Source organism: Coturnix japonica, chromosome 12 (genome assembly GCF_054131305.1).
Source record: "Coturnix japonica strain WE chromosome 12, WE-NBRP24, whole genome shotgun sequence".
Classification (NCBI taxonomy): Eukaryota; Metazoa; Chordata; class Aves; order Galliformes; family Phasianidae; genus Coturnix; species Coturnix japonica.
Genome location: NC_140674.1, coordinates 13,709,127 through 13,731,762, shown reverse-complemented (window position 1 = coordinate 13,731,762; position 22,636 = coordinate 13,709,127). Strand labels below are relative to the sequence as shown.

General features: G+C 44.1%; 1 protein-coding gene across 19 annotated transcripts in view; it reads left to right on the top strand.

The window, feature by feature from the left end:
- Positions 1 to 22,636, top strand: part of TP63 (tumor protein p63) — a 113,049-nt gene that overhangs the window by 47,766 nt on the left and 42,647 nt on the right. For 13 of the 19 annotated variants that reach the window (XM_085513611.1, XM_085513612.1, XM_085513615.1 and 10 more), the window contains one exon: positions 18,365 to 18,619. The exons of 1 other annotated variant lie outside the window; for it this stretch is intronic. In XM_085513611.1, coding sequence (XP_085369737.1) covers positions 18,365 to 18,619 — 255 coding nt within the window. Of the gene's footprint in view, positions 1 to 2,252; positions 2,429 to 18,364; positions 18,620 to 22,636 lie in introns of those variants that run through there. 5 more of the 19 variants (XM_015871918.3, XM_085513623.1, XM_015871917.3 and 2 more) reach the window with 1 other exon arrangement.

The window sequence follows — 22,636 nt, the reverse complement described above, 5'->3', positions numbered from 1 at the left end:
TGTATTGCCTTCTTCTGTGCTTCCCCTTCATAGCTTTTCAACTTCACATCAGTATCAAAACCAAATGCTGACTGTTTAGGAGTCAGAATTGCTCATCATCCGAGCCAGTCCACTTCCCCACCACTAGACATCTGTAACTCCACAGGTGACTTGCAGCTTTGTGTCCAGTTCTGCAAACTTTGCAGTGGTGTTGCAAAGTGACCAGCCTGGCTAACGGTGCTGTGGCTGTTCCCTGCAAACCTCGCCTATATCTTCAGATTAGCATGTGTGGCTTTCTGGCTTGTACCCATCTCAGGTGAGATCACGTAAATGCATTGAGTGCAGCCTGTTGTAGTGCTGGGAAGGGTGAGCAGAAAAAGTGAAGGAGCTGTGCCTGTGTCTTGAGCTGTCCCTGCGATGTAGGAAACTTGCTCTGTGCTCAGCAGGCTTTTGCTGGTGGTTCAGGAGCAGTGAGGATGTGTGGGGCTCCAGCTGTGCGGGCTTTTTGATGCTGGGGGAGGTTTCATGCTAATCCCTGTTCCTGGGAGCAGTTCCTTGTGCTGTGCTCCCCCAAAAAGGAATGGGTAACATGCATGGTAAATGTTTGCAATCTGTTGCTGAGGTGGCCAGCAGCCATTGGCCAATACTCGCAGGGTTAGAGCTGAATAAGACAGCTGCACCACTTTACACGGTGAGGAGCTGCTGCATGGTGGATGGTGTGATCCTCTGCTGTTTGCTCTGGTGTTGGTTCCTTTCTGGCTATGGTCTTATCAGTGCTGGAAAGAAGCTGGTGGAGCTTTCAGTGTCCTCTAATTCAGTGTGGCAGGGAGCCAGGGGTGTCTTTTACTGTCCTGTGCTGGTGTGGGCATCTGAGGCTCTCAGCAGCACAGCTTGCGTCCCCTCCTCGTGTGCCTGAAGATGTTGGGGTTAAAGGATGCCTGAAGGCAAAGGAGTTGTGACAGAGAACAGAAGCGGCTCCCTGGCAGGAAGCGTTGGTTGGGCTTGGGTTGCAGCTCTGCTAGGGACGTCGCTTTCCTTCCCTCTACGCAGCTCCCATGGGTCACTTGCTCATTGAGGCTCAGTTTTCGTTGTGAATGGCTGCGGCAGTGCGGGTAGTTAGCAATTAGCCACTGGTCGGCTTCACAGCAGGTCCTCAAAGTCTGGAGCACCGTCATTAGGCTGGGAGGGCAGGCGGCCGCTCTCTGATCTGGATGTTCAGTTTCCTCTCTCTCCCCCTTCCCCGCCCCTTTAAAAAGGTGTTTTGTTTCCCCCTCCTTGGCTGGAGCTCGCCCCGCTCTTCCCTAAGCACCGGAGAGGAGCTGCCTTTTGTTCTCTCCATGCACCCCACGCGCGGCTCGGGGCGGTCCGGCAGTTCCATGCACGGTTGCCGGCGTGGGATCCTGGGGCGGGTTGGGGATTATATGCTGCTGCAGAGTAAAGCAGACGGGCAGATCGCTTTCCCCACTCCGACGTGTCTTTCTGAAACCTCCGGTTGCTGTGGGTGCAGCGTTCGGCTGGTTTTTGCTGAGGATTACCCAGCTTGTTTTCTCTGTGTTAACTCAAAATCATGATTCCCACTTAGATGAGCTGCTTTTCTGATTTGTAACCGTTTCGTTCGTAAGTGATGTGATTGGAAAGCTTAGTGCAGAACTAAATGCGATTGCTGAGGGGAGAGAGATGTAGCTGGAGAGCAGCTATGTCCCGTGAGTGTGGATGAAAGCATGTAGATGATGGAATATATAGCTGGATTATGGCGCATAGAGCAAGGATTGCTTCTCAGAAAGCCCCTTGAGTGCTTTGTCCAGAAGCTGCAGCAGCCGGAGGTTTGGCTGTGCTGCTGCCCTGCCGGTCTCAAGCGATGCATCTCATTGCCTTCCTGAGCTGTTTGGGCATTGGTAACAGCCAAGGCTGTGCCTCGAGAAAACTCCAAAGTCTTCTAAGAAAATAAATAAATAGAGGCTCTTTGGGGCAGCTGCTTGGGAGCAGCTCTGCATTTTGAGTTTCTGAACTCATAGAAAAGTGACAGGAGAAAGTTGCAGTTTCTTTTCTTCCTTTTTTTCCCCCCCTCTGTCATTCCCCCTCCTTCCCTTCGCTTTTTAGAGATTGGTGATAAGGAATTCTAACTACTTAATGAGCTGGGAGAGGCCTCTCTCCATTGGAGTGGAGGACTCCAGGTGGCACTTTGACAGATTGGACAGGTAAGGCAGGAGAGCCCCACCTCCTCCTCCTTGCCTATAGTTAGGTATATAAGGGAAACTTAAATTATGCAGAGAGGCGCACTCCGAGTCCTGTTATCTTCCAAGTAGCATCACATACCTTTTCAGGGTCTTCTAGGGGGTGGGAGGTGTTTGTCAAAATCCTGGAGCCAGAAGAAAGAACAGCAGCATTGATCAATTTGACTGCTAACATGTTGTACCTGGAAAACAATGCCCAGTCCCAGTATAGCGAGGTAAGGATCCTGGGTTTGAGCTGTGATACCTTTTAATATATTTTATTTTCAGTGAAATTGTGCAGTGTTTTTCACCCCTGTAGTCCTGATGTTAGACATACAAGATGTATTTATTTTTTCTGAAACTTTGAGCCTTCCACATGGCAAGTAGAGTTCGCTGAGCTAGATATTGAAATGAGAATGAACCTGAAGCCTTTTGGGCTTCCCATTTGGGACGGCAAATTTCTTTTGGGAGCCTTGATCAACCAAATATATATATTTAAAAAAAAAAAATAAATATATATATATATATATACACATATATATAGCTTTTTGCATTGGTAAAGCAAGGTAAAGTAGTTGTTTTCTGTTCACAATGCATGGAGTTTGCGTTCCTGCAGTAGTATAAGCAGTATCTGTGTTGAGTACGTTATAACTCATTAACTAGCCTTTTTATTGCCAAAATTGCTGCTCGTTGTTAAGAATGGATAACATTTAGGAAGTAAACAGAAAATTCACCGATTCCGTTCTTTGGTTACATTTTTAAGTAATATGTGAAGAGGTTCCCTGCCGCAGGAGTTGCGTTAGCGTCCACCCCAATGACTCCTTTACGCCGTGCTGTTAATGCTTTGTGTCTTGAAGCAGCAGCAAGATACTTTATACAGGTTATCCATAAACACTGTGTGGGGATAAATTCTCACACAATGGATGCGACCTGTTGCGCTGTATGGGTGCAAGTGGAACGCAAACTTCAGGTACAGGCTTTTTTGTTTGCTTTTTAGCCCATTAGGTCGGTGTTTTTGTAAGGTGGAAGCTGAGTGAATTGCCGCATACTGTGCAAATCTTTGAGGAAGTTACCTGGGGTTGAGGCAGATCTAACAACAATATTGGTTTACATTCCAGTGGAGACAGCAGCTGTGTTGACACTCGTCAGAATGGCGATGCAGCAAAATCTTCTCTGTGTATGTGTGCGCGCGTGTGTGTATTGCTGGTGAAAATGCTTCAAGCAGAGGGCATGGGGTGTGGGACCTGCAGCAGACAGAAGCTCAGCCACTTGGAAAAGAAAACAAAATAGGAATTGCACGGTGGAGAGCGCAGATAGGGGATGCAATAGCTGGCGAGGAAAAGCCTTTTAAATGTGCACTTGGGGCTTGCACACCTGGGACGGTGGTTTGCAACTCAGATAAAGTGAAACCTGTGTGTTTTCTTGGTCTCCTGCATTTCAGGGTGTGCAAACACACGGTATGCTCTCGTGCCCAGAAGACACTAATGTGGTGACTATTTTTTTTCACTCAGGTTAATTATAAACTCTTAAATGGGGACAGAGCACTTCTTGGCGTGTTTGCCTGGCATTATTTGTCTCCTGCTATCTGATCAACTTTCGCTGAATAGCAGCGGTGGGGCTGTGGAGTCCCCATGGTTGACTTGCTGGGCTCATCTGTCAGAAGCGATGCGCTCGGGAGCGTTTGTGCTCTGCTTAAATGCTGCTTGCTGTAGCAGCAGGGGAGGCTTGTAAAAGGCTTGAGCTCTCTTCTTGTATTTTCTTTTTTCTCCCCTTACTTACATTTGAACTTGATGCGCTGGCTTTGTTCATTCAGTGAAGCGTTGAACACCGTGAAAGGAGAATGTGATTAGCGCTGACTTGGCTTTATTACTGATATAGCAGCCTTTATAGCAACCCTTTGTGAGTGAGATGGAGACTTGTGAACTGTGTGAGAATGTGTCCTGATGAGCCTTGATCATCCTAGGCTTGGAAAAAATAAAAAAAGTAGGCTTTTGCAAAAATTAAAATGAAAAAACTCAAACTCCCTTTAGCTAGCAGTGTGGATGTAGGAGCTTGAGTTTGTTGAAATCAGACTTAAAAATGGGGAACAATTGGCTTCCTTCCCACTGAAACAGTCTTCTTTGCCCTCTTCCACACTGCTGTGCCTGGGACGCTTGCTGCCTTCCAGCGTTGTCTCCTTATGGGTGCCATTCTCTGCCTACTCTGCCCTGCAGCTTGAGCCTTGCACAAAGCCTGGCAAGGCCTGCATGGTCAAGGCAGCAAGCTTGCACTGTGGCCCGCGGCCCTGTGAGGTCTGTGCCCAGGAGCATGGTGTCAGATGCCACAGTGAGATGAGAAGTTACTGCTAAGCAGGCAAAATTTGGTTAAGGGAAGTTGAGAGCGAGGTTTGAGGAGTCAGTTGCAGGCTAAAAGGCTGGCGGTGGAACCTGCCCCAGGCTTTTTTAATGCAATCCAGCATTTGATCTGGGTTGACTGTAAGAGCAATTGAGCTCTTGGTTGGGGGAGTGGTGGACTTTGTGGCTCTGGAGGGGCTCATATTGGAGTAGATGATGTGAACAGGAGGGATATGTAGCATGGCTGGGATGTAACAGGATGATAAGCATGTGGTTAACAGGAATCTTGGGGTCTTGGGTGGCTCTTCTTTCTTGTTTCTTCATCTAGCAGTTCTGGGTATTGTGCAGAAACTTCTGCAAGGAAACATGCCCCAGATGGGATGCACTTAGGAAGTGGTTGTGTTCTGTGGGGATGGTCCTTGGAGGTGTTCAAGAAATGTTTAGGTTTGGTACTTAAGGACGTGGCTTAGTGGGCAATATTGGTGATAGTTAGGAAGTTTGACTAGATAATCCTAGAGGCCTTTTCCAACCTTAAGGATTCTATGTGTCAATCTGTCCAATCTTATCTGCCTTTCCTGGGTGCTGAAAGGAGAGGATGAGAGCAATAGAGAGATCCCGTTGGGGACTGATTCTTCTGGAGTATGACTGAGATAATAATGTAGGGAGCTTAATGTGTTTGCTGAAGTCAAATTAAGGCATTGCCAAAATAATAAACATAATTTTTTCTAACACTGATAAGAAGTGTGCTGTGAATTTTGATCATCTCCTTCTTCCCCAAGATCTTCCTGCTCTTTGTGGGAGAGAGGCAAATTAAAGGATCTCTTTCCCTTAAGATTTTTATCATAGTTTTGGGAGGGGAATGGGGAAATGAGTTTTACACAAAACCTTTAAAACCTCTAGTGTTCTCCTGTTATGGCTTTTTGGCAACGTTCCTTCATACTAGAAGTCTAAAAGGCTGTAGTTGGATTGCTGCAAATATCTTTGATTCAGGGTTAGGATAACCTGTTCAAAAAGGATGGTTCTCATATAGTCTGTGTATATATAAATAAAAACTTGACCGAATAGTTGAAATGTATGTGTTTGATCTGTAGAGCCCTGAGTGTGAGTATTCCTTCTGTAGGAGCAGCCAGGTGGGTCTGTGGGGTGGTACCTGAAAGGATGTCCCAAAGAAACTGGGCCACCTCTCTAAGGCCTGGGGATCATTCACCAGTGTGGGACGTTGCTAGGTTTCAGGTTAAGTTTTAGGTTAAGGAATTGAGATCTAGCTGGCTTTTCACTATTAGCCGCTTCAGTGTGCGGTAAGAGTGTGGTTGGAGTTTCACCACCCTTATTGTCTGAACTTGGATGTAAACCACCTGAGAGGACAAAGCTGTGGCCCTTCTGGTGTTACTTTCCTTGACTGATTGTCAGATGTGGCATTGGTCACCGCTGCTCTGTCTTACTCTGCTCTGTGGCCCTCAGCCAAACCTAAGGGTAAAGGAAGGAATTTAGGGAGAAGGCCACCTGGTCACTCCAAGGGAGCCACCGTCCTCTCTTCCTGCAGGCTGGGGACCTGTCTTTTTTCTCCTCCTATTTGTGAAGATGTCTTGGAGTTCAGCCGCCTCTGATTAGGGAGTTGTTAAATCCCGGTGCCTGGGAGGGAACTTCTGTCTGAGCAGTGGAGGGTTCCAGTAGGAGCACCATGCCCTTCAGTGGCTTCTGAATATTGAAATGATATTAACACCTTGCGTGTTTGGGTGCAGGCCCTCATTATGAGCAAGCAATAAGGAGGTGCACTGAGGATTACATTCTTGTCAGCTGGATACTGACAAAGATGCTTTTTGTCTCTTCTCCCCTCGTTTTTTGCTGTAATTGTACTTAAAGAACAAAGTTTTTGTCATACGACGCCTTCTGTGCAAGCTTGTGAGATGTGCGGCTTATCCTTAGACTGCAGAGATGTGGGGATGTAGAGGCGGTGTATAGCCTACCTTTTTCTTTGAGAGGTTTTAAAACCTCAGTTGCAGAGCTTTGCCCTACAATAGGAAAGCTGAAGTAGACTTGTACATGCCTTATCTTTTTGGAGAGTTAGTTGAAGCAGTTGCTTTTCCAGTGAAGAAACTGAAGCAGTCTAGAGGTCTCAGGAAGCTGAGATGCTTGTCTTGCCCCATGCACCCATCCCCCTGCCAGCTGAAACAGGGGGACCACTTGACAGAGGAAACACAGGGAAGGGCAAGAGCTGAATCTGTGTCATGCAGGGGTCTAATTGTTTGCTATCAGAGCAGGTTTGTCTTGTCATGGGTGGTCTTCTGTTTTGTAACATGATACATAAAAGCTTGGGTGATAGCAGCACTGATAGTGGAACTGACATGATCCTTTGTAGGGTAGTGAATTGGGTCTATTACTTGAAAAAAATCCTCATAGCTTTAGGCAGAGGGTCTGGACGGGCCCTCCACAGTCACAGACTGTGAGTATAGCTCAGAAATAGATTGTAAATTGCACGTGGGTGGAATAATTGAATAAGATTGTTTGTTAATAGACAGAAATGAAACTTGATGATGTTCTGTCTGCACAGCTTCAACTTCTGAGTGTGCTGTATGATACATCTGCAGAAATTAGGGTTGTCTGTGCAAAATTAGTGCTCAGTAACATACTGTGGTTTGCACAGTAATGCAGTTATACTGGACATCAGATTGTATAATGGAGATGCAATTTCTAATCCTCTACTTAAAATGAGGATGAGTATTGGGGCAAGATCTTTTTGTAGTTGGCAAATTATTAGTTTTCTTCACTTGGTAAGAAACTAATAGTGAATACTTTCTACAGTAAAAAGAATCAATGTAATGGAGCAGCCATTGAAGTAAGGTTGGTTTTCTTCTTGAATTAGTGATTATAAGTGATGGTCCTTTTATTACTTTTGTTGCGTGTTTTCTTGTTGGGTTTGTTTGTTTTGTTTTGTCACCAACAACTGGGTTCTCTGAATTTCTTCTAGCACAAGCACAGCTATTTTACTGTCCCTTTGCATGGCTTCCTTAGGAGTGTTTCTTCTTTCTTTTTTACTTTGTCTTCTTAAAATTATTAAGTAATGGTTTTATGTCAAGTGAAATTGCTCAGGGACAGGAGAAAGAAGAAAATCATGGAGAAACAACAAAAGGAATCTTTGTCTGCCTCTCAAATGTGTTCCTGCCCATCTGGTGTCAGCCTTTTGGATTGCATCTGCCAAGTTATGCCTAGCAGAAGAGTTTTTCCAATCATGGCCCTGTTTTACATGTTTCAGAAGCACTGCAAGTTCCATAGGGAAGGCACTGCATCCACAGCAGGAAAGCCATGGATGTAGGATGTGAGAGGGTGACTCCTGTAAACCATGTGCTTTGTGCTTTCCTTCCTTGGGAAGATGTTGGCTATGGGTAGTGGAGAAACTTCTTATTTCATTATCGTGAAGGGCTGAATAAAAGCGGGTGTTGCCTGGCTCAAGGCAAATTTTAAGTTCTATTTACAAAATGTTCCCACTGAAAAATCTGGAAACGCTTCAGAAAGGAACTCTTGCACCGATGGATTTGTGCTAGACACTATTAAGCCCTGTTATTTTTCTGGCACTGCCTCCAACGCTTCTTGAGAATGTGCAGAGTAGGCAATAAAATGAGCGCAACTCTTTTAAAGCAAGGTTGCATAAATCATCTGAAAGGAGAGTAGCTTCTCGTATACCAGCAGTAACGCTCCACTTCAGCCTCTCTAGTGGAGAAATGAGCTCAAACTTTGTGTGGCTTGGCCTGGATTAGGATTAGTGTCAAGTCACTTTTGGTATCAAATGGAATTAAGAGGAAAAACATTTTCCAAGAGTGTCAAAGTTCAGCTTTTTTCTTTGTTGCACATATTATCTAGATTCTCTGCCATCCGCTGGCAGTGCCTTAACAACTAAATGAGGCTGTGATCTTTAGTGGCGGTGGAATCCTTCCATAGTTAAAGATTTGAGTGGGTCTCTCCAAGTGAGTCAACTTTCCATTCTTCAAAAAATGGCCTAATCTGTGTTGTTTTCTTGTATTATTTAGTAGCTTCTGAGCAATATTCCAGTCCTTACTTTCCCATGTGGAGCTTCCAGCAGAGCTTCGCTTTGCTTTTAGAAAACGTACCTGTCAGAGGGAATAGATAGCAGCTTTTCAATAGGGGTATCCTATAGGATGAAGCTTTAATAGGCAAAATATGCAGGCTGTTACTTGGCAGAAAGCTACTGAGAAGGAAGTGCAGTGAAATTTAGGGTTGACCTTGTTTCTTTTAACCAGGCTGACTCCTACAGAAGTCCTGATTTTCTTCTTAAGTAAAGCTGATGAGAAACTTTATGTTCCAGGTTTAGCTTAACAGTCTGCCATTGCCTTGTGCACAGAGAAAATAGAGCAGCATGGGATTAAACCTACTACAGTCTTACTTAAAGCTTATAACACAAAGAGGAGAAAACCATAAGAAATATTGTTCAAGAAGGCTTCGACGTGTACATGGCACGCTTTGGTTCTCTGGTGTTGGCAAAGTGACATTGAATCATTTTTGGGAGCTTGAGTCTAAACTTTGTTGTTGAAAAGCTCCCTTTTTCATAGGGCACAAGCAGTAACAAAAACATGAGATGATTTTGTTCTTTTTTAACTGTATCACGTTTGAGTGATTTGGGAATTGAGCCAAGGATACTCACTGATATCTGGTATTTTTTTTGCAAATCCCCTGCCACCGTTGTTTCACCTGGAGCCTTAATGGTACAACTAAAGGAGTAGTGTTTTAACCAGGATGTTCATGTTAATATCTAGAACAGATGGCTTGAGGTGAGATGTGTTTCTGAGGCTGTGCCCAGTCGTCCGCTCTGTTTGGAAGTGGACCCAAGCGGCAAGGCTGAGCATGCTTGAAAATTAATGCATTGATTGGAGCCTGGCAGTCTCCTGGGATTGATTCCAGAGTTTGGATCCGGATTAAACTTCCCCCCAAGGACTTTGGGAAGTGGTATACAAGGGGGCCTGGTGAAATTTGGGATGAGTCCAACTTCCTCAAGATGGCAAGAAGATGAATGTTTTTACCAAGGGCAAGAGAGTGGGAGGAAACACCCAGTTTAGGGAGAAATATTTGATGGTGGGGTAGTGTCTGGGAATGAAAGGGATGGATTGTGTCTTGGCAGATATGAATCTTTTAGTTTTAATCCACATCTAGGAAGTAAATACAAAGACTCTTGCCGACTTCTGGGAACAGGGAGAGGGGGGATGTGCCGTGCTAGGCTTCTTGGGCATGCTGCTTAAGGGGAGATCCTTCAGTGCAGAACTGAAGTCCAGCTACGTGAGGGACCTGATGTGTAGGACCGATGTGGTGCCTCAGGAACTGGTGTGACCAGAACTATAGGAACTCTCAACCTGCGTATAAATGTGCTGTCAATAAATGTCAAGTCAGCCAGTGAATCTCTACTAATTTTTAGGTAGCCTCATCTCGGTGGTACATCAGAAAACACCTTTTGGGGGTACAGTTGCTCAAAGTAAAGACTAAAATTCTGACAGACTGCTCTGCAGAGATCAGATTCTACAAATTTGTTTCTGAAATCTGTAATATCCTCTGCAAGCCTTTACTTTGGTTTCTTACACCACAGTTTTACTCTGCATTTTCTTGATGCTCCTTAGGGAGCACTGGTGATGACTGAGTGGGTTCCATCAGTGTGTGAATTTCCTTTAACCTCCTTTCAGCAGCAGATAAGCATGTAAGAAGTTCTTGAAGAGGAAACTAGAAAATACACTGGCTGTGCTCGATCTAAAAATATTAGTCATTTTGCAAGCAGGAAACTACTAGTTGAGTATTAAACTGAGAAAACTGCCTTTGTTGGGTCACTGTGCTTTATGTCTGAAAGTAACTGAATATTCAGTTTGGAGGAGTAATGAGTTAAATATGAATGGAAACTGATGGGCATGTTGTCACTCAGAAATCTGGAACCCCTTTCTCTATTTTGCTACTGAAACTGCATGCAGCTGTGATGACCTCAAATAACTAGAAATACCTTGCAGTTAGCAACTTGCTTGTTGCAGAAGCATTCACTATAATAATGGAAGCTGGTCCAAAAAAGTTCTCGTTGTCTTGCTCATGTGAGTGATTCTGTACTGAACAGCAAGTCTATCAGCTTCTTAGTTCAGAGTCTCAAAGGTAGATCTTCAAACCTGTGCCTTGCCCTGAGTGCTTGTGGCACCATTTGTTTTAGTGTGTGTTGACGTTAGCAGTACTATACAGAGAGGGTAATACTGGAGAGTCATTTTCATTGTGTTATTAGACGCTGGAGGGTCCATAGCAGAGAGCTTTATGTAAATTCTATGAATGCATTGTGGTAATGCCATTTAAATGGTTGGGAAAATATTCTTAAGGGTTGCAAGGCTGATGGAGTGAAGGTGGTGTGAAAGAAGCCCAGCCTTTGCATGCACTTCGTATGTACATGTGTGCACACTCACCACATTCTCAGAGGCTGCCTTCAGGAGTGTTCAAGTTTTGTGTGCCATTATACTGAACCCCAGCAGATCCTTAGGTACAGGCAATCCCAGCTTGGTACAGGGCAGGAACTGCTTTAATGTACCAGATAAAGCCATGTGTTGGAAGGTGAAGCTCTGCCTCCTTTTGTTCTTTGCACTTGGAGCATAATTGGGATTTGGCAGCCAGTCCTCTCAATACCCCACTCAATATTAAAAGCTTCTCATTCTGTGGTGCTGCTTGCATTATTCGTTGTCTCTGGCTTTTTGAGAATACCATTCACGTGTTCTGTTCTGGAGAGATGAAGTGGCCAAATAACATAGAAAATCCAGTTGATGTTTCTTTTAATCTATGGGGACTCTCGTGCCACAGTATAACCCTTTTTCCATGCTTGCTTTAACTTGTTTTAATTTGGCCTTTGCCCTCCTATAACTCTTACTGAATTCTTATATTCTGTAGCTGCACTGCGCTTCAAAGAGTGGGTGTGGGGGTTTGTGTGGTTTCTTTGGCTTTTTTTAACTGTTTGATTTATTTAACTTGCAGATGATCAGAATTTCTCATTCTGACTAAAATGTTACCTAGCTGAAGTGTTCTACCTTGCTGGCTGCAAGCTGGTGTGTTCTGGTTTTCTTTAGCAATACAACAAATCTGGGAGCTAACTTCAATCCCTGGCGCTACTCTGACCCCGCTTACTCATTGCCCTTGTGCCCTATGGCCATACTTTGGTTAGTGTCCGCTACCATTCAGTGTGGATGACACACAGATATCCTGTCCAGCCTAACGCTGCCCTCTCAGCGCAATAAAATGCTGCATGTCTGAAATGACTGATAACCATCAATGATTACCGCCCAGTTAAGAGTTCAAGAAACAAGGCAGCTTTAATCAGCTACTGAAGTCTTCCTCTCCAGCTCACCCACCCCCAATTTAGGATTTTAATCTGTTTGCCTGATATTTAAAGCTCACCTTTTTTTCCTTTGATCCGACTTTAGACTTTACTTACAAACCCAACGCATGGCATTTATGCTGAGCTATGTGGTCCTGCAATCACTCAGTCACTGAAATAAGGCAAAAAAAAAAACAAAACCCAAAGCCAACAAAAAAACACCTTGTTTTTTCTGTTTTTCCTGTTGTAGGTCTTTTGTCTTCAGTTATGTTTACATCTCTTGGGAGCATGAGGGGTGCCTTTCCAAACAGGCTGTACTTTCTGGCTCTTCAGATCTTTGTTGACATTATGCTGTCCAGCTGGTAATAGGAGAATGTAGGGAAGCTCTTGGTCTCTCTTTTAGCCTTAGGAAGCTAAGTGTTCTGGGTTTATAAATCAGTTTGCTTTAAGATCATGGAGTTCTCATGTCCCATTATGTCTGGCATCTCACAGAGATGATATGATGTCTCTTCTTCCTCTGCTTAATGTACTTGCTAGTATATGCCAGGTAGATTGCTGAGCACACATAGAGTAAAGAAACGACTGTGTATGTGTGCAAGGGGATGGATTTGGGGCTTTTTTCTATTTTGATCTAGCTATGTTTTCAAAATAACTAAGCATTGCCTAGATGCTCTAGTGAAAATCTTCATGAAATGGTTTGGTGTTCTGTGATTAAATCTATTTCAGTGCAAGGAGGTAGGTATTTTTTAAAGACTTCAGTTTGGAGTCTTTTTTTCCCTCAATTAAAAACCGAAAATAAAGCTTTTAGGAATTCAGTACTAGTATTTTTACATGCTTTGGAAAATAGTTCAAATACTTAGACAGTACAGGATATCCAGATTTAATGTTTGTGTGAAGTGGGATGCACTGTCACTCTGATAATCCTTGAGTTGAGTAGCTCTCCTACCTGAACCTGTGGCAGGTGGTAGGAGCCAGGAATTACAGGCATTCCTGCTTTGGGCTGTGCTTGTTTTAAAAGGCACCCTGCTTCTGGCTGAAAAATGTTTCTTACTGAGCTAAAGTAAATGAATTAACCAAGGGGCAAAACTCAGAGTTTAGTTAAAAAGGAAAACAATTACAGCTGGGGGGGAACAAGAGGACTCCAAAGCTTGCAGCCCTCTGGGCACTCAGAAACTTGCCCTTATGTTGCATTTCATTGACCCAAGTTATTTTCTAAGCTTAGAAATACCTGGTTGGATTTTTTGTTTTATTTCGACTCATATGAGAAGTTCTGCTGCTATTAACTGTCTGAATAGAAACATATGCTGGTTGCAGTTTGCGGGCTATAGCCCTATAGCCATGTGTTAACCTAAGGAGTACAGATGTTGGATGACATGCACAATGGAATAGCCAGTGCTGGACTTTTCCTCTGCAGGTAGCTCAGTGAATCCCAAATAAACCCCCTTCTAAGTAAAATGGGAAACAGGATACAGGAATTCTTGTGCTCTCTGCTTTACAGGTGGGATTGAGCTGAGGAGATGTTAAACCTCTGGTTGTGCTGTGGCTGGTCAAACAGCCAAGATGGGCCTTGACTGCAGGGACTGTTCTAGTTCAGTGAATACCATCGTGCTGGAGTCCAGTAATGCTGCTAGGATGCGAAGCAGTCTCTTTTACTGGAGTAAGCAGTAAAGTCTAAGTTGATTTGATTTGTTGTGGAGCTAAAGGCTGTGACCCGTGGTAAATAGATCATAGGTTCCCAGGCATTAAAGCTCATATCTTGGTTAAGCGTTGATACCTTTGGTTGAACCAAAGGTATTTGCTTGCTCACTCTTCACACTGAGTACAAGATGCATGCTATCATTTTATCTGAGTGCTTCCAAATGTTTGATGTATTTAGCTGTGCTGTTAGTCTGGAAGGAAACCTCTTCAAAACTGAACTGCTGTGGATTTGTTTCCACTTCAGAAGTGGAGCAGAAGGAGCACGGAGGCTGTGTGACCTCCTGCCTGCACCATGGCTCACAGCAGGCATCTGGGCCTGAGCTGCTGTTGCAGTGACTATATGCTACTCCTTCTTTATGGCCAGGAGGGGACTGTGTCCAAACTGAGTATGTTCCTCCCCAAAGATATGCAGTCCTGAGCTCTATTTCACAGATCTTTTTGAATCAGGCCTTCCAGTGGTTCAGAAGGTGGGTTTTTTGTGCTTTTTTTTTTTTTTTTTTTCCCCTCAGTCTTCCTTCATGAGAAAAGAGGCTGGGGATTCAAAACCAAATCATACATCTCCCTGTGATGAGTTAGATATCTCTTTCAGCTCCAGCCCTGATCTTAGCTGAGGGGCATGGGTGGAACCCTTAATTTCTTGGCACTTCTTTGTAATGGCACAAGCACTTTGTCTACATCGGGTGTTGTATCAGCTGCCTTCTGAGAAACTGACAAAGCTGCACAGTTCTGCACTCAGCAGTATCTTGATTAATAATTATGATAGAAACACTTCTGTTGAGCTTAAGTGCTTTATTTCCACCTACTAAGCCTTTCTTTGGGACGGTCTGAAAAACTAACTTGATGTAAATCTATCTTGATAAGCTTAAGGTGTCTGTCTTCTTTTTTTGGATAGGCATCAAGCGCTCTGGAAAATGTTTATCCTGCTGCTTCTAGGAGATCTGTTCTGCACCAGGAATCTGAATCTGAAATAGCACTGTAACCTGCAACTGGAAGCCCCCGTGCATCAGTTGCGGTGCAGTAAAGGACAAAGTACTGGAGTAGCAAAACGCCTTGCAAAATCTTGTTGCTAATATCTGTGGAAGTTTGCTATTTTGATTTTGTAATCTTGTATCTTTGGAGAATAAGACCCAGTGGTGGTGTCTTGCAAGGCTTTCTCAGTAGCTGGATAATGTTTTTGAGCCATCTAGACTCGGTGGCTAAAAACTAAGCGTAGATGCGAGTTCTTATGGAGAGGGGTTTTGACAGGTAGGGATGCAGCCATCAATGTTTTCTGCATATGAAGCTGGTGACTTTTCCTTTGTATCAAGTGGAAAAATACTAAAACTGTGAGATACTGATAACTGAGTAGTTAATAGCTGGAAATGTGTTTTTGGTTGTGCCTTTTTATTTTTTTGGGAGGATCTCTTTGCAGATGCGTCTATAGCTTTATCTTTTAACATATTGGATTTTAAAGTGAGGTACAACCAAGAGAACTGGGAGAGCTCACCCTGTAGAGAAGGTTCTCAGTTCAGGTGAGCTGGGGAACCTTTCTGGGCACACCAGCTCTGCCTCGTGCAGTGCAGCATTTGCATTGCCCTCTTGTGGCAGGTGCCCTGTTGCAGCTGGGCTTGGAATTAAAGAATTTTGCAGTTCTCAGTTTGTTTTTTTCAGTTAAACAGCATCTCCAATGAAACTGTGGCTTCGCTTATCCTGAAGTGTGAGTTAGCATGAAAAACTGAAAGCAGAGCTAATGGGATGTTGAGAAGTGAAACTGATAGCTCAAGATATGTTATTGAAATGATGTTCCAAAAGACGTAATCTGGGATATAATTTCATCTCTCTAATTATTTGCAGTTAAACTTGCCTGAAGGTTTTGCAGTGCTTCACTGATTATTAATGATTCCAGAAACTTGGTGGGGGGGAACAAAATAGAGAACAAAGGCTTAAGAACTGGATGATCTGTGCTTTTAGCTCAGCATGCTTGCCTTTTCCAACTAGCTAGCGCTCTTGGTTTGCCAGACGTTGTAGGGACTGGATCCTGCAGTCATTTCAAACAACCCTACACCAAAACCAGAATATGGTATAAATGCTGGGCCACCAGCATTGGCAAGGGTCTATTTCTGAATTAAATGCAGTTGTCCTTCTTTCTGTATGGTAAGGGGGTTGCATTACATGCCCAGCAGCAGACTCTCCTGGAGGGTGATGCCGTGCCCATCACCCTTGATGTCTTTGTTCTCACCAGTGCTCACCGGCCTCAGCCTTGCTGGGCCAAAGTAGTTTTATTGCAGCAGGAGCTGCTGCACGAGTGGATTCCAGCGTGCGCCTTCCTGGGCCTGCTGCCCCTCTAATTGTTGTGTTGTCAGAAGGCGTGTGCCTCCAAAAGCCTTATCTGATTCTTCCAGAGGCCTTGCAAGTAATTCAGATGTTGACCCCTTGAGCACACACAGCTCACACCGCCCGCCTCAGGGCATAGCTGGGAGGTTTAGCGCAAAGCCTGCAAGCTTGCTTTGTCACTGGGGCAGGAGCACCTGTCTGGGGAGGGGACGAGGGGCCGGGGAAGGTGAAAAGCTGGTGGGACTTGGAGGGGAGAAGGGAAGGCCAACAGCTGCTTGTGTCAGCGCTGGGATAAATGCGAGGAGATTAATAGTTATTTAAAGAGCAAATGGGGACATGGCATTTGGCTGTGGCATGTGAGCATATAAATGTGGTGGAATGGCTGCTCCGCTGGTAACGTTTAGACAGATGGTTCCTGGACTGAGTGGAATGAAAAGGATCTTTGATTCTCATAAGGATATCTTAAATTTTAATGGGGTACTTATTTATTTATTTTTTATTGATGTCCAGGCAGCAACCTCAGCATTTCCTGATGGCGCTGTCTTGTTAACGCCAGCTGGCTGTTTGGTCATCCTTCCCCACAGTTCTGAGTAGCCTGGGATAAGAAGGACCAGTCTTTAAGCGAAAGCTAATGCACTGTTGTTTTGCTGTCTGAGCTGCTGTAGGAGACTGTTTTCATCACAGTCGCCTTTTCATCATTTGGCTGGTTAGGGGGTGTGTCTGATGCTAATCTCCATGAGAAAAATAAAACAACTGAGCAGAATTCTTGCTGTTGGTCGGGGGTTTTGTTTTTTGTTGGTTTTTTTTTTGTTTTGTTTTGTTTTTTCTGAGGTGTCTTTAGGTGTTGTTATGATCATGGGTGTGAGACTAATTTAGGTTGAATGATCCCCAAATCTGTTTTGTTGTTTATTTATATGATGCCATAGAACGATGGAGAGGTTGGGTTTTTTGTGTGTTCTTTATTTTGTGTTGTTATTTTTTTAACTGAATGCGAAAATGTTGACCAACAAGAAGCATATTCTTGGCACTGTATATCAGTATCCTGGCTCCAGCAAAAACACAGTCTGTTAAATAGGCCTTGGTTGTTGGATCACCTGCAGAAGGTGAGTTGTAACGGTCATCTGCATTGCTGAAGCTGTAGTCTTCTCTTTGAGAGGAAGATCCAGTCTGGTTTGTTGCCTCCTGTGATAGCTATGTGGCATGCTTTGAGCCCAGTTGTGGGCTCACCCATCTAACAGAAGTACTGGGTCAGCCAGTGTCTTCTCTGCTGCTGTAGATGGGGAAACTGAGGCAGCAAGGGTAAATGACTAACCTGAGGCAACACAGTTGCTGCTTCACTCAGGATTAGGGCTCAATATGTAATTGCTTTTATTACTCTGCTGCCTGAAGGCCTTAGTCAAAGTGGAGGCCCATTATGTGGAGTGCTTTTTACATAGTGAGGAGCAATCCTTGCCCTGCAGACCTTGCAGCCTGAAGTAGGCCATGGGTGGAGGGGGAGGCAAAGCGACTTGTCCAAGGACACTGTGCTGCTGGCAGGGTAAGGCAGAGATCCAGCTATCCTTCCTTTGCTTGGTGTCTCTGCAGACCATCCCTTAACGAGTTTCCTATGTTGTTCCCTACCAGATCTTCCTTCTCAGTGCTGCTCATAGTAGGTCCTGTGTGCTTCATTGAAGATCCAAGAACACCAATCTCTTCTAAACTCTCTCTGATCCAACCTCTGTTTCTGTACTTTGCCCCGTAGCCTTCTTTTGATGTATTAAGTTGTTTTATTTGTCATTTGTAGCTGGAGGATACTTTCGGGTCTCAGCGGTGTCTGCTTGTTTAGGTGCTATGTGGTATGCAGCTGCTGATGCTGTAGGCATGCAGGGAGATGTTGCATGCAGTGAGCTTCTCCTGCTTGATGTGATGCCTTCAGTTCCTCCATGCTTGAGGAGGTACACAGCGTGGTTTGAAGGCTGTGTACCTTTGACAATGACATAGCAGTGTAGTCACCACTTGGTATAGGTATCCTAAATATCAGCACGCGTTGTAGGATCTGATCGACAAGGAGCGTTATTTAGGTAGACAAGACCATGAGACAATGTAACCTTGTACATGGTAGAGCTGGTTTCATTGTAATAAAAGGGGTGATTTGTATCAGGTACTAGCAGTCCCTCCAAAAGGTCTGTCTGGTGGCATCTGGTCGTAGGGAGCCTTGCCTCCCCATGATGGTTTCCTGCATGTGAATCACCTCCTTATTGTGTGTGTGGTGTCTTTTCCCAGCTCTGTTCCACACTGTTGATCTACTGTGTGGCTGCATGAAGCGTTACCTCTTTGTTTTTCAGTCACTGATGGAAAATGGGACATCTTTGCAAATATCCTTCCTTATTGAATGACACGCATAGGGTGGTGCTGAGATCATGCTGTACATTCTCCATCACGATGGTCACGCTGTGTCAATCAGGTCCCTGCTAACATTGCTTCTGTAACACTTCTGTGTGTTTCTTTGCCTCTAGCCACAGTACACGAACCTGGGGCTCCTAAACAGCATGGACCAGCAGATTCAGAATGGCTCTTCCTCCACCAGCCCCTACAACACGGAGCATGCACAGAACAGTGTCACGGCCCCCTCGCCTTACGCCCAGCCCAGCTCCACTTTTGATGCCCTCTCGCCCTCCCCAGCCATCCCTTCCAACACAGACTACCCAGGACCTCACAGCTTCGATGTATCATTTCAACAATCCAGCACAGCAAAGTCTGCAACATGGACGGTAAGGATGCAGCACAGCCTCGCTCCTTCATTGGCTTCAGTCCTGTGGCCAATAGTGACACTACTGATCTGACACACGTTCAGGCGTGTGCAAGAACAGAGTGACCCGTGTCCCCTTAAGTGCACGACATGTCACACAGAAAGGAGAGATTTATCTTGGCTGCTCTGGGAGGGTGTGGTGGGAATTGAACCCTCAGTAATATTACTAAATCCCTGGTGAATAAAATGCCTTGCAAAAAGACAGTCACTTCAACACTGTGTGATGAAACAGCAGCTCTCTGTTTAAGTATAACATACTGTTAAAACTTGGGGTGGGCATAAGGATGGCTTCATCATTTCCCTTGGTGCTCTTCATCTGTGGCTTTGTATTAGGGCTGATGTGCAGGGCTGTGCCAGCAGAACAGAGGTACAGGATGGAGATGGTTTGTCCTGATCTATTATTAATATTTTTCTAGCCTTAAAAAATTTTCCTTAGCTGTGTGTCCTGGTGTGATTTAGGGCTCTAGAGTAGAGATCTTCAAGAGAGCAATATTCTCTACTGCTATGATATTGAGTAGTTGTCTTTCACTGCTTCAAGCACAACTAGTCAGTGTAGTAAATAATCCCCTATGGAAGTTTCCCTGCGTGGTGAGTGAGGAGAATTAGGTAAATTGAACCTTAGTCCTCTGAATAACACTAGAGTTAGATGCCTAAATCAGGTATTACCAGTAACCCCTGCTGTGCTTGGTAATTAAGTAAACCAGATTTGAATCCCCAGTGGAGGGAACAAATTTATTTTTTTCCTTTAAATATATGTACTGATTCTTCTAGTTTCAGGTCAGATCTCAGCTTTGAGCGTATTATGATTTGTCTAACTTTTCTTCGCTCAAAGCTGTTTAGAGTATTTCACTTTATGGTGACTTTGTTTAATGACATCAGATTATCCAACACTTCTATCTTTAAAACAACATGAACAAAAGCAGTGAGTTGCAGTGATTTCTAATTTAAAGTGCTTTTTTTTGTGTGTGTGTGTTTATTTTATACCAAAAAGTAAGTATATCAGCTTTTCTTCTTTTCCATATTTAATCCAAGGAACTCCTTTGATTTCAGACACAATGTGGAAATTGCAGCTAGCCACTGCAGGTAGGGAAACTGTGTAATCCATATGCTCCTTATTGGACAGATACGAAGAGATGCTGAATAATAAATCAGTATAAAATTGCATCTTTCGTACATAGAAGTTCTTTTAAAGTAAACTTCTGTCTAAACCTGGTAACAATAACTTTGTTTAGAGGGAATGTTTCATGGAGTTAAAATGTTTTGTCTGGTCAAGGGCAATTTATTTATTTTCCTATGGATGAATAGATGGAAGTCTAAATGAGGTTGAAATGCATTTTCTTCTTTATCTGCGCTGTCTGTGATGACTTGTTATAGTTCATGCTTTTTGTGTCCAGGTTTCTCCACTTGCACTATGCTATTTATTTTCATTCCCCTTTTAAGTAAGGAAATTGTCAGGTCTACTTTCCATTTCTCAGGGCAAGAAAATGCTGCCCTTGGATTTTTTTTTGCAGGCTGCTGTGGAGAGGGTCCTTTGAGAGAGAGATATGAAAAGACATTTTCTTTTGATAAATATAGTACAAAGAATTATCTAACGCAGCGGCAGGGAACAGGAATGTTTGATGCTATCCTTTCAACTATGAAAAGTGGTCTTTTGAAATGAGTTTTGAGTTTCTCTGGTAGGCTGTTCTGGCAGAGTTGAAGATGAGCTACTTGCAAATGTGAAGTTGAGCAAGCACTTGGGGGGGTTCACTGTAATGACAGCAGCTCTCGGGGTAGAAGTGAGGCTGAGATTCAATGTGGATCTAGGTAGTAGTCAGATCAGATTGCATAATGGTCATCTTTTATTTTTTCTCCCTTGGGGGCAGACACATTTAGCCTCTCTTAATTTTCTTTATCTATGACATGGACCATGCTACAGTCAGGTGATCTGTTGCCTGTAGCTGTTGCAGTCTGTGGCACAGGGACAAGCCTGTGTGTTTTAGTCAAGGAGCTGCCTCCTAAACAGTGCTCTGTTTGCGGAGGAGCTTCCTGGTGTCCCTGTACTGAGCCTGGAGCTGCTTGTGCAGGGGCTGTATGTATGCAGTGGCTGATGACAGTCTTGTGGTGGCTGCCGGGGACCTTCAATCAGTGTTTCACACTCAAGCATCTTTCCATCTTCAGAGCTCTGCCCTTCTGCTAATTAATCCACCAACTCATTTCACATGGGCTGTTGAGCAGTTGGTAATGTGTTCGACAGCTTTATCAGCGGGGTGGGTGTGGAGGGCTGTGGAGGCTCTCTGCTGCTGCTGTCCTGAGAAATGTGGAAACACGTGTGAAACCTTGTTGAAAGAAGGATTGCCCCATCCTCACAGCAGGAGCAAGTTCTCTGAGTTGCTCACTAACTTCCCCCCCCCCAATGTGACTTCATGTGCTTTGATTAATGCCTGTCGTCATCTTTTTTTTTTTAATGATGGATTAGGAACCTACCCAACTGGAAGAGTTTCTTCCACAGCAGTGACCTATTAAACATTTAATTACTAGATGGCCCCACCCTTATTAAGAGTCCAAAACTTGAAAGCTGTGTTTCTTAGGGCTTTTTCCCCTTGTGTTCCCCAGGGTGATAGTATTAAGGAAACTTATATCACACTTTCCCCACTTTGGGAGTGGATGAGTGAAGCTGACCCACCTTGCCCTGCTAGAAGGGCTCAGTGGAGGCAAGCAGTGGGTCTCATGTCCTGTCTGACAGCACACTTTGCTGTAGGCTCATCTGAGTTTACTTGGGGCTGAGTTGCATTAGATGAGGTCATGGGAGAGCAAAGGCTGTGGGCCTGGGGAGAGGACTTTGGTTATTTCCCCTGGAAAAGCAAAGGTGCCTTGGGAGGGTTAGAGATGTCTGAAGATGTAACACTGGGAGGGCTGCTTCTCTGCTCAGGTTTGCTCCTAACTCAAGGGGAGAAGGAGCTGGACAAAAGCTGCCGAAAAACACCGGTTGCTGTTAGGTGAGAGTGATTACATATGCATGAGCAGTTTGCTTTGAGAATATTGCAGATTTTCTCTCTGAAGTCTTTCATGACCTTAAGTAGGAATTCCAGTAAAACATGCTGTCTAATCAGGTTAGCTGTTCATTTGTATGCAATGTTGAACTAATTAATGATGACAAATTGAGATTGGATTGCAGAGGACTTTATAAGCATCCTTGATGATTTTTGTTGTAATTAATGACCTGAGAACACAAGAATATAAGCAAGTTAATCAGTCTTTTCAGAAGGAGAATCTTTAATGATTGCAGCTCTCTTTGAGTCTTTAGAAACAAAAGCCTTAGTAGTCTAAACCGAGCAAAGCTTTTCACATCCGTGCAGGGGTCCAGCAGCTCATGCTGCAGTAAAGACTTGCTGAAGGCCAGAGGATCAAGCGGGTATCACTTGGTGGTGCTGAGACAGAGGGTTGTGAAGTCTGAGAGAGAAGCCCTATGAATTTGGTGAAATTAGGTGGAAGCTTATCCAGAACTGTGCGTCATTTATTGTGGGATACTTCCTCTGCAAGAATTCTCATATACCTGGGCTTGTGAGATCTCCTCCCATTTCTGCAGCAGAAGCAAACAAGGCATTTCAAAAGCGTGCCACCTCAGACTTCTTGTTTTTGTTTTTTTTCTTTCTGGAAGTAACTTTGTGTGCAGATGTTCCCACCCACTCCAAGTGCAAGTAAATAAATAACTGCACTGGCTTTTCCCACTAAAAAAAGATTTAGCAATCACCTGTTGCTAGCACAGAGCTTGCTACATGACTGCTTGTCTGGAGAAGAACATGGTTGCAGTAGGGAAGATTAAAAAATGAAAATAATGTAAAAGAAATAATTATGTCAAGGTTAGTAAAAGTTAACGTTGCTGCCAAAGTCGAGCTATCAAGAAACAAATCAGATCCTCCTATCCCCATAAGCAAGATACCACCTTATAAGTCATGAGACTTTATTAAAGACAAACAGGTTCTTCGGATGTTCCCCC